The sequence below is a fragment of the Sciurus vulgaris genome (genome assembly GCF_902686455.1).
Source record: "Sciurus vulgaris genome assembly, chromosome: 2".
Lineage (NCBI taxonomy): Eukaryota > Metazoa > Chordata > Mammalia > Rodentia > Sciuridae > Sciurus > Sciurus vulgaris.
The window spans coordinates 150,100,585-150,112,801 of NC_136462.1; the positions used below are offsets into that span (position 1 = coordinate 150,100,585).

Genomic DNA, 12,217 nt, shown 5'->3' on the forward strand with positions numbered 1-12,217 from the left:
AGGAAGCACAGCAAATGATCCTCATGATTTCCTGGGTCTATTTACTCACTTATCTTTTGGACCCCTTTCCTCCACTGAGGATCACTGAGCTAAAGAAGTGCCAAGCAAAGGTCACTATGACAACTGGTCAGCCCAAAACCCACGTCAGAGGGAGCTTTTGGAGTAGGACAAGGCTGCAATCACCAGTTCATTTATCTTCCTGTTAACAACAGGAATTATAAAACTTGGTTTGGTAAAACTAGTTTACATGGCTAAATGTCTACTTAGAAAAGCAGGGGGATGGGCTGGGGATATAGCTCAGCTGGTAGAGTAAGCTTGCCTTGAAGGCCCTGGGTTCAATCCCCAGCACCACAAAAAAAAAAAAAGGAAGAAAAGCAGGGGGATGGAGAATGTTCAAAAGCGACAGGCAGTAGGTCTTCCTCCTGCCCCTAGGAATGAGGGCAAACAAGAGGGAGGGTGAGCCAGGAGAAGGGACCATGGTGGTCCCACCTCCTGCTGTCCACTCCAGCCAACAGGCCCTCCCTCCTGCTGGCTGCTATTCTGGCAGGCCCACCTTGTTACGGAGCCTGTCGTTCTCATCTCGGCAGATGGAGAACTGCTTCTTCCACTGCTCCACACTGGCTGCTGACTCCTGCAGTGCTGTGGTCAGCCGGGCATTGCTTTCCCGCAGGGTCTGCAGCTCGATCTCCCATTTCTTCACATTGGCAGCACTGTGGGGCAGGGAACAAGTGATGATTGGGATGGGGTGGGGGACAGTGCCGGCCATCATAGTGCATCTCCTTTCACCTGGGGAAGGCCGACTCTGTCACTTATCTTTTGGTGTCTCTGTTCACTGAGGGGAGCCCACACTTTCACCCACCAGTGAGCTGGTGTTGGGTCTGGCTACACCTACCAACTGCCAAGAGGGACAGTGGTGCCTCTGTCTAGTGTGAACATGTCACCTTGCCAGGCTATTAAAGAACTGCCTTAGAAGAGAATGAACTTCTTAGAGAATGAAGAGACAAAGCTTCGTTTTGAAAAAGAAAGGCTACTGAGCATAATAAAGACCCACCTCCCTGCTCCTTCCTGGCTAACTCCCTGCTGCAGCACTCTGAGAGGTTCTAAATTGCTGGGGTGGACCATGGGGCCCTTTGAGAATATCATGAAAGCCATAAACTCTCTGGAGTCCAAGGATGCCACACAAACACAAACACACGAACAGCCTGGCTCCAGGGTGATCATGGCCTCATTGTAACCTGTGTCTCCTCAGAGTCCTTAAAGGAAGCCAGATTTGTGAACCAAGAGCTTGAGCACAGAGGAAACAAACTGGGAACCAGAACTCTGTGAGCAGAACTGAAGTCCTAACCTCAGTGTGTGAGAGGGAGCTCTGGTTGGCTCAGAGGTGACACCTCTATCCTCATCACAAAGGCCTTCTGTTTTACCTTTGATTTTATGTGCTTAGTGAGGAAGAAGTTAAAACAAACTGGGATCAGGTTCCTCTCACTTACTGCTTCCTTTTGACTCTCTTAATTTCTGTGCCTAGAACCCCCATCTCTGTGGCACTGAATGTGAACAGAGATGATGGGGCAGAGTCGCACATGACAGGCCCGTCAGGTTTCTCCCTGGCTGAGAAGAGTTCTTTCTAAAGACTTTGGAATAAAATTTTTAAGTAAATACAACTGTGACTGAATAATTTGCATTATTTTTCAGCCCACAGCCTCAAGAACCTAGGAATGTGATTGGAAAATACATATTCACAGTTTGAAATACCACAGACTGAAAAAAATAGTAAAATGTTCCAAAATCTGATGAATTTTGGAATTGATGACTGAGAATTTAAGCTGATTTTGGGAAATGGTTTCACAGCATTCATTAAACCAGGATTTGAAAACATTTATTTTTAGGGGTGAAACACTTTCATCCAGGCAGTCCACTGTGACTTAAACAGTCAAAAATAGTCTCACAATCGCCTGATGAGTAAAAAAAGAGACTGGTCACAGTTTTGTCCTTTGAAGTACCTGATAAAGACCCAGAATCCAAAGGCAGGTGATGAGATCTAAGGGTCTCACACACTTTCTGGAATTCCTAGGTCAGATCACAGAAATTAAGCTCCACGCACCAGCCAGGCTCAGCTGAGATGGGGAGGTAAATGCCAGCCCTTTGGTGGCTCCAGCTGTGGAATGTGACTAGCTGACTGTGAGATATTCCTGAGAAGACTGCAACTGCAGCCTTGAGTGAAGGGCAGGCAGTATGGAGCGATGGCAAGGTTTTACTTTTAGACATGTAATCTTGGGCAGGGAATCACTTTAGCAGCTCAGCTTCTTCAGCTGTACAAAGGAAGAATTTTGCCAGGATGGCTCTCGAGATGACACAGCTTAAATGGGCATGTCTGAGGAAGATAGTTTCTCTTCCACAAAGAAGAGGCTGAGGGAAGCTAGTCAAAGCCCCGAGCCAGAGAGCAGAATGATTCTGAAGGTACTCGCAGGCCATCCCCTGATATCAGTACAGGGATCATGTTAATTGTATAGTTCTACTAAAGGGAAACTGATACCTTACAAAATATCTACCTTCTTACCACTTCTCAATAACCACTGAGGTGCTTAACCACTGAACTACAACCCCAGTTCTTTTTATTTTGGGGCAGGGCCTTGCTAAGTTCCTGGGGCTGGTTTTCAACTCATGATCCTCCTGCCTCTGCCTCCTGAATTGCTGGGAGGCTTACAGGTATGCACCACAGGTCTGGCCAATAGAGTATGTATGAATGTATGAAGTGATGGATATGCCATCTACTCTGATCTTATCATTACATATATTATATATGTATTAAATGTCACACTAAACCTCACAAATATGTACAATTATGTGTCAACTAAAAATAAAAAATACACATTTAAAAACATGGAAAAAAAGAATATCTCGGGATTGGGAATGTGGCTCAGTGGCAGAACACTTGGCCAGTACTTGCAAAGCCCTAGGTTCAATCCCAAGCACTGCAAACAAAACAACAAAACAAAACAAAAACCTTGAAGAATGTATCTATCTGTTTAATGATTCATTTATGATCCTCAAAAACATTTTAAAGTTTACTTCACATGATCTTGTACATTTCTTTCCAAGTTTATTCTTATGTATTTTGTGGTTCCAGTTCATAGTGTAAAGGAAATATCTTCTTCAAGTATATGTTCTATGTTTTTGTGTATAGAAAAGTTACTGACTTGTGTGTGATTTCATATTATTTTTCAAAGTTTCTTAGGTTTTATATCCTTTTCTTTGTAAGGTCAAGACTCAATCTTATCATAAATGTATCTCCTCAAAAAAAAAAAGTGCAATCACAGAGCCATACCACATATTCTCTCACACTCTCATACAGTCACACACTGACACACACATCCTTCTCACACATGTACTCACACACCCTATCACACAAACATGCACACACACTCCCAATTACATCCTCACACACTTTTAACACACACACACACACACACACACACACACAGATGTTGATGTGGTTGGCAGACAGAGAAGGACCATGAAGCCAGCTGCTCTTCCTTTGCAGGGAGATTAGTCTGGATGCTCAAAGGAGGACAGTCAGCCATCTCTCTCAATTTCCTGAAATTCTTCTCAATCTCAAAAGCTTCCCAGAAGTTGTGAATGTGGAGAAAACAGGATCTTGACACCCACACCCACCTCCCCGGATGCCACTACCAGAGATTATTGAACCCAGGGGGCCTCTACCATTGAGCTACATTCCTAGTCCTGTTTTTTTATTTTTTAGTTTGAGACAGGGTCTTGCTAAATTACTGAGGCTGGACTCCAACTTGCAATCCTCCTACCTCAGCTTCCTAAGTTGCTGGGATTATAGGTCTGTGCCTGGGCAGGATGTGAATTCTAAACAAGCCTTACCTCTGTGTCAAAGCAATCTTCAGCTTATCATTCTCAGACTTGAGATGAGTGTCAGCTGGACCCACGTGAGAAGCCTTTTCATCATCTGTCCCATTGACGCTGGATGCCTGAGTAGAAGATGGGGTTTCACACCCAGATTCCTGGCCAAAGTGAATTATCTTCACACGTTACTGCTCATCCTCACACTGCCAGCAAATCAGTCATAATGAGAAACTATGTGTTGTGAGTGTGGACAGACCAACTCATCTAACTAGAAAGTACTGAAGACAAAGTAAAAAAGACTAACAGAAAGTATCAGTAAGGGGAAGAAAAGACCTTGAAGAACACAGACAGTGTTCAAAGAGTCTGTGTACTTCATTGACAAGAGAACACCTGGGGGCTGGGGAGATAGCTCAGCTAGCTGGTAGAGTGCTTGCCTTGCAAGCACAAGGCCCTGAGTTCGATCCCCAGTACCAAAAAAAAAAAAAAAAAAGAGAACACCTGGGCCATAGCTCAGAACCTTTTATTCAAACTTCTTAGATAAAACTACCAACCTTGAGTATTTGGTTTCCTTAAATACCACTGGACAGAAGTCACAGGTTAAAAGGGGAGAAAGGATTATTATAAACACCAAAGAACAAGAAATAGTAAATGAAGATAGAGAAAAAAGTATTACAAGTTGAGATAGCTTAAAAATCCTGGGGCCATGGAGAGTTAGATCAACATACTCATTAAGAACACAGGAACCAGATATGAATGTTTGCATTTCCATCACTTCTTAGCCTTCTTATGAATATCCTGAAGTGTTTTCTGTAATAAGCAAACCACAAGGAGGAGAAATCTCATCTGGTCTTGGATAACATCTTAGAAAAATCTTATTTGGCCTGCAATAAGTATAAAGGCAAAAGAAGGAAGCATGGAGGGAATTATGTATATATTTGACTAAATTTCTGCATTACAAAAAAAAAAAAACCCATAAACAAAATTAAAATGCAAAGAAGAGCCAGGGGAAACATTTCCAGGGATATTAAAAATGAAATGTTAATACCTTTTCTATATTAAAAAATTCCTAATAGCGCTCATCTTTTAGAGCTTCATACTGAAATATTTATAGATGAAATATCAGGAATTTGCTTTAAAATGGGGGTAGGGGTAAAGTGTGGGGAATAGATAAAAAAAAAAAAAAAAAAAAAAAAAACTGGTCACAGATTCCTAATTATTAAAGTTGACCTGTGTACGTAGAGATTCATTATACAATTGTGCCTAGCTTTGTACATGTGAAAAATTTCCATGTTAAAAAATATGTAAAGCCCTTAGGTATCAATACAAAATAAGATGAATATTTCAATTTTTTTTTAAAAGGAAAAAGACTATTGATATTTACAAAAGAAGAAATGTATACATCAACAAACATAAAATCTAATGTCAGTAGAAAAGATACACAAGATGAGAAAAAGGCAATGAGATACATTTTTTTTAATCTGTCAAATCAACAAAGCTTTCTTTTGGCAAGGGTGTGGAAAGAAAAAGCCTCATTTGGAGCCAGGAGGAGGTAGAACTGCACATTTCTGTAGGCCAACTGTACAGTGTGCATCAAAAGCTTTAAGAATGTCCAGGACTTCAACCCATGCTCCATCTCAAGGATTTATTCTGCAAAAACTCAAACTTTGTCAAATGCACAAAGATGCGGCAAGAACATTCATCACAGTGTTATTTATATTAATGAAAAATGAGAAACAACGTGGATGTCCTAAATAAAGAGGCTAATGGTACAAGTCATGACACAAACAGATTTTTGAAAGGGAATACTTGAAAATATAGGGAACTGATTATGATATAAAAAATTTAATAAAGGTTATAAAGGGTAATAGAACAAATTCATTTGACAGTAATTTAAAAAAAAGATACACACCAAAACACTACCCAAAGCCATCTTTAAGTGGTGAGAGAACAGGTGATTTTATTCCCTTGTTTCTTTGTAGTATAATATATGTTTTAATTCTACAATAAATATGTATCATTTTTATAATCACAAAACTCATTTTTAGTGTTTTTGTAATTAGGTTGTTTAAGTCTTCAACTATTTGGAAATCTTGGTCAAAGTGCATTCTCTAGGAGATTCAGGAAAAGAAGCAACTGATTTCGAATAAAAATAAGAAAAATGCACAATGATCTCTATTTCTGGGGAAATATAAATAAAAACCAAATATCAGAGACAAAATCCCATTCCTATATAATTAACATGTGTGTAACATGTGTTATGTGTGTGTATATGTACACATATGTGTATATATATATATGTACAAACATCTTATTGGACATTATTTTAAGGTTTAAAATACTTTTGGGGGGACAAATTTTAAAACAAAGACTTACAGAAAAATTCAGATGTTTAAGTTTAAAGATATCACTATAATATCTGTATTCAGAAAAAGATTTTATTAGAATCTCTCTATACCATGGACTATTTCTGTAAAATTTACATACAATTTTATAGATCTTTAGAGATTAATCAATAATTAATAAACTAAACTAACAATGTTAATACTAAATTAACAACATAGATTAAAGATTATTTAGAAAGTTCCCATCTACCTGGAGCCTAATACACTATTCATTTCCATAAATCCACATGGGTCATCTTTTGTGTGTGTGTGTGTGTGTGTGTGTGGTGTTGGGCATGGAACCCAGGGCCTTGTGCTTACAAGGCAAGCACTCTACTGACTGAGCTATCTCCCTAGCCCCTGGGCCATCTTTAATATGGTAAGCCTAGGACAAGGTGTTGTCTTTCCACCTGCACACAACCCTCAAGTCAATTCCAGATCAACAGTCACAGAAACTTCAATGTCCACCAACTACCCAGTAATAAACAAAGAGCTAATAAATAATAAACTAACCACTAATGAAGAATTCTGGGTCTTTCACGAGCACATCTTCACACATCCCACAGTATACCTCAGCCCAGCCAAGCAGATTCCTGACTGCACGCTAATATAGCATGCTGATTCCTGACTCCAAATCCTTGTTCATGAGGTCTCCCTTTGTCTTTCTACAAATAAGCTTGTCAAACCTTCTATCACCACCACATGTATCAATGTAGACACCAGCAATGCTGGTATTTTTATTTCAGGTTAAAGTGTATCCTTCTTAGTCATTCATCATACTTTTTTAGCAGACAGATCTCTCAATTCCTGGCAAAGCCAGATTTTCTCTGGTTAAGACAGAGTTGTGGGAATAACATCTCCCACCTGACTTGTTAAAACCTGATAAAGACAGAGGGCTCTCTGGTATCAAGTTTTCTCTATGATGGGTACAAGGTGCCTGCATCCACCAATGAGAATCCTATATACAGACCCCACCTCCCAACACAGCAAGGAAACACAGTGCCTTGTCACCTTGCCACCAATTTTTAAACACTGAATGACTACAGCAGGTCTCTCAGGGCCCGGGGGCATGCATTAATTCCAATCTCATTAACCATTTTCCATTAAAAATTGTACCACACCTTGAAATTTCAAGAGTCTCATAAAAATGTCACATCCACCTCACTATGAGCAGCCTTCAAAACCCTGCTGCTAAAATTCCGTTTCTTGCCAAGAGCACCAAGGAAAAACGAATCTTGATCACCAATAACACTCAGATTTATTCATGGACAAATTACTTACTTGGGAATGATTACTGGAGGTCTCGAGTTTCTCCTGGGACTTGTCTTTGGCTAATTTGGCAGCTTCTTTTACCTCCTGGAACTTCTCTGCAAACTGAACACAAAGAATAGTTTTTACATTTTTATTAATGTTATCCTTGGTCAATATTCAGAACCCGTCTTTATTATTTTGTATCCATTTTAAGTCAATATATTCTATACAAATCCCAGAGAATTTTATTTGAGATTAAAAAGATATGAACATAAGAAATTTTTTCTAGTAAATGCTATTGATCCATGTCAGATCTGAACCTGTTTCAAAGCTACTGGTTTGATGATTAAGAACAAACAAACAAAAATCTCAGGTAATAGTAACTAAAACAAAACTAAAACTAAAACAAAAGCATCAAAAGAAACAACCACATCACAGATGGGATCCATGAAAAACTTGATGAACCCTTTTGAAAAGATCCAAGAACTCTCAGAAGTTAATGCCACAGGGAAAAAAAAAAAAAAAAGAAAGAAAGAAAGAAATATCCAAAAGCTTGGGTGAACTATTCTAGGGTTTAAAACAAAGATAAAAAATAGTTGAATACTGCTTATGATTACATCCTTAATCATCATGTAATTTGTTTGAAGTACACCAATAACTTTCCTATGTACATGTGTGAATATACCACAGTGAATCTTACCAGCATGTACATCCACGAGAAATTAATTAAAATAACTATGGGTAAATAGCAGAAATATCAGCAGAGAAGAGGGAAGTGGGACTGGTAAGAGAGGGGAGGGGAAGGAGAGGACTGGGGACTGGATTAGAACAAAATATATTCCATGCTTTTATAATTATATCAAAATGGATTCTACTGTCATGTAGAACTAATGAGAATCAATAAATTAAAAAATACATAAAGTACACTAATAAAAGAGAGGAAGAAATGTGGCAAGATGCTAATAACTGCTAAATTTAGGTGATATGTATAGAGTGTTGATTATGCTCTCTGCTTTTTAAAAAGTTTTAACAGTTCCATAGTAAAATAAAATCTTAAAATCCCAGGGCTATCAAAGTAATCATAGCTTATATTCACTGATAAGGTGACTGACTTTCATTAGTAAATATGGTATCTGAATAGAAAGCAGTCTGTGATTGATAGTGCTAGTATTACAAAACAAGGAGAACTGAGTGTGGTGGCTGAGAGAACAGAAGGTAGCAGGTTGCAAGGCTACAGACAATTCTGAGGGTTTTGCTGGGGATTCATCTCTTTGTGACATAGGTTGTCCTCTGAGTATCTTCACAATACCCACAACAGCAGTCTGCTTCAGGAGACCTTGACAGATAACAGATGCTGGTGAGCTCATCGGCCTGGGTCTAAGCAGAAAAGGTCAGCCTTTTGGTTCTGGCCCAGGTTGCTGCTGCAGGCCCCCTTAATAAAAACAGAGTCAAGGGGCTTCATATTTAACCTTTCCAAAGCTGTCAGAGGAAAATCACATTATCATTTGCTTGAAACATGTAAAGCCCAGCAGGGATGGACAAAGCCTCCCTACTCTTCAGGAAGTTCCTTCAGGTAAAACTCATGTCATGAACTCCATGATGGCAGAGTCCCTGCCACTCCCTCCCCAACACCTGGCAGAAGGCAGGCACAAATGAGATTGTTCAGTGAATGAATGAGCCAGGATTCAGGTGTGCACACTCCTGTCCACTGAGAAAGGAAATAATCACATCAAACACTTGGTTTTTACCCTCAAAGGAACTCTTAAGTCTAAAGGATTTCAATTACATTAAACAGGCAGAACTCAAAGTGGAAATTTCAGATAAGAAGCTTAAAATGCAATGAAATAGGAAAATCCCTATCAGACATATTTTAAATAAACATTCACTTTAAAAGATATGTTATGGCTAGGCACGGTGTAATCCCAGTAGCTCGGGAGGCTGAAGCAGGAGGATCAGGCATTCAAAGCCAGCCTTAGCAACATCAAAGCACTAGACAACTCAGTTAGACTCTGTCTCTAAATAAAATACAAAATAGGTCTGGGGATGTGGATCAGTGATCGAGGGCCCCTAAAGTCAATCCCCAGTACAAAAAAAAAAAAAAAAAAAAAAAAAAAAAGATGTGTTATTAGCAGATACATGATGAAAAGAAGAGGTGAGAAATGGGCCTTATCATTTAGACAGAAATTACTTATGACAAAGGAGGAATCATACTAATGAAGAAAATTATTTGACATATAATTAAGATAAGTTTAGAAAATTATAGGGCAAGGAACTTAAATCCTTACCATAAGCCAGTAGCATGTTAAATCACTAATGAGTTGTGAGAGGTAAGTATGAAAAAAAAGTTAAACCCTAAAATATCAGGATACAAACACTGAATGTTTATCAAACTTCTACTTCTACTTCTACTTGAAGAGTAGGAAGGTAATTTTCTAAACTTGGAAGAAATCAAAGAAAATCACAGAAGTGACAGGCTTGATTACATAATTTAAAGTTCTTGAATATAAAATGGAAAAAAAACTAATGTAGAAGGAAAACAGCAGTTGGGGAAATTGTCTTTAGCTAGGCAAGGACAGCAGAAAAAGGGTTATTATTTTTAGTACAGAAAGAATTTGTACAAGATGAAAAGGAAAATATGAAAACTCTGATAGATAAATAGGAAAAATTCATGAATACAAGTACAATAACTGAACAATGTATAGAAAAGATTGTTCAGCCTTGCTGGAAATGCAAATCAAAATAATGGGGAACCATTCTTTGCCTGCTAAATTAGCAAACACTAAACACAATTATCAACCTTAGTGCTGGCAAGATCTTTCTGGTCGTGTTGTATTTTGGTACAGCCCCACTGAGAAGCAATTTGGAAATATATATCATGAGTTTTAAAAAAAAACCTTTCATACCTACTGACTCAGTGATAATGTTTCTGGGAAACTATTCTGCAAATATACTTGAGAATATGGGGAGAAAAAAGGTCTTCAACATAATGATCATAATCCTAGCTTTATCTACAATAATGAAAAACTGGAAGAAATCCAGAAAGCCCTGGGCAATGATGGAAAAATGGACCCCTTTAGCACCTTCACCACTTAAGAGAGGTGCCAAAGGATTATCCTTCATGAAAAATTCTCATGAAGTCTACAGTTTCCTAATATTTCTCCATTATTATATAAAAACACATATGCTTGTAAATTTGGAAAATTACTTTAGAAATAAATTTTTTTAAAAAAACTATGATCCTATCACCTGCTAATAAGCACTAACCATATAAACTTCTGATATTTTATTTTTAATATTTTTTTAGATGTTGATAGACCTTTATTCATTTATTTCTGAATGCTGAGAATCACACATGCTAGGTAAGTGCTCTACCACTGAGGCACAACCCCAGCCCCTGATATTTTCTATATGTATATATATCCATCACATATATACAGATATTTCTTTTAAAAAATGGAATGATGTCATACATCTCATTTTACAGTCTCTTTTGAAATTAACAATATGACAGTAATACTTCCATGCAATTATATAATTTTCTATCACATTATCTTAATTGCTGCAAAATATTATGCTAAAGGATATACTGGATTATTTAACTAATTTCCAATTTTTGGCTGTTTAGATTATTTCTCTCCCATTTATTTTTCTTTTGTTGTTCTTTAAAATGATGCTGCAAGGAAAATCCTTGTAGCTAAATCTTTGTACTCCATTATAATTATTTTTTTAGAATGCATTCCTGTAAATGAAACCCATAGATCAATGGAGAGTCAAACCAGAAAAGTTTCTGCAATACATTACCAAATTCTCAAGCCTTTATTATTAAGATCATTTTATACAGTTTTTAAAGTTGTGGTAATAATTTTGATCAAAATAATCACCATCATTATCATGGAAAATGAGAGACCAATATTGCTGGATTTTTGTCTATGGCTTTTCTTAGTCTTGGCCACTGAAGACCTGTGGCAGACAATACTATTTGCCATTCAAAGTCTACTTTTCTTTTCTCTTAGCTTAACAGAATCTCAAATTTGTCTGGAGCAGAAAATTCCCTAGGTGTTGGAGAATGAGAGCTGGTCCAAGCTGATCATAGCAATCTACTTCCTTTTATTTATTATTTTGGGGGAAGAGTTAGGGATCCAGGGCTGACAATGGAATCTTAAGAAGTCAGTCATGAAGTTTTCAAGGGAAGTGTTGTGTTATCATCTTCTGCCTCCTCCCTCTTGCTGTGAGTGCAGATGTGACATATAGAGCTTAAGTAGCCATCTTATCACCAGGAAAGAAAGGCTAATAAAAGAACAAACATAGAAAAATATGATGCAGAACCCTCAGTTCCAACATTACGGAGTATGTCAGCAACTACCTACCTCAGGACTTCTTTTGTATGAGAATACCTATCTGTTTAAGGACTGCAATTAGGCTTTCTGTAACTTGCAGTCAAAAATATTTTATCTGGAACATATCAAAAGAATTATTAACATCCCCCATTTTAAAAAATTCACTCTTGGTGGGCATGGTTGCACACTTATGTAATCCCAACAACTCATGAGGCGGAGGCAGAAGGATCCCAAGTTCAAGGAAATAAATCTTCATCAATTTAGTGAGGCCCTAAACAATTTAGTGAGACTCTGTCTCAAAAATAAAAAATAAAAAGGGCTGGGGTTGCAGGTCAGTTTATCACTGGTTTAAATCCCTGGAAAAAAAAAAAAAAAAAAAAA

At 37.9% G+C, this 12,217-nt stretch overlaps 1 protein-coding gene across 2 annotated transcripts in view; it reads right to left on the minus strand.

The window, feature by feature from the left end:
- HOMER2 (homer scaffold protein 2) overlaps positions 1-12,217 on the minus strand; it is an 87,401-nt gene that overhangs the window by 10,754 nt on the left and 64,430 nt on the right. Inside the window, exons 4-6 of one of the 2 annotated variants that reach the window (XM_079128472.1) lie at positions 7,530-7,622; positions 3,886-4,025; positions 554-710 (exon numbers count right to left, since the gene is read on the minus strand). In XM_079128472.1, coding sequence (XP_078984598.1) covers positions 554-710; positions 3,886-4,025; positions 7,530-7,622 — 390 coding nt within the window. The remainder of the gene's footprint in view (positions 1-553; positions 711-3,885; positions 4,026-7,529; positions 7,623-12,217) is intronic. The other variant, XM_079128471.1, reaches the window with a different exon arrangement.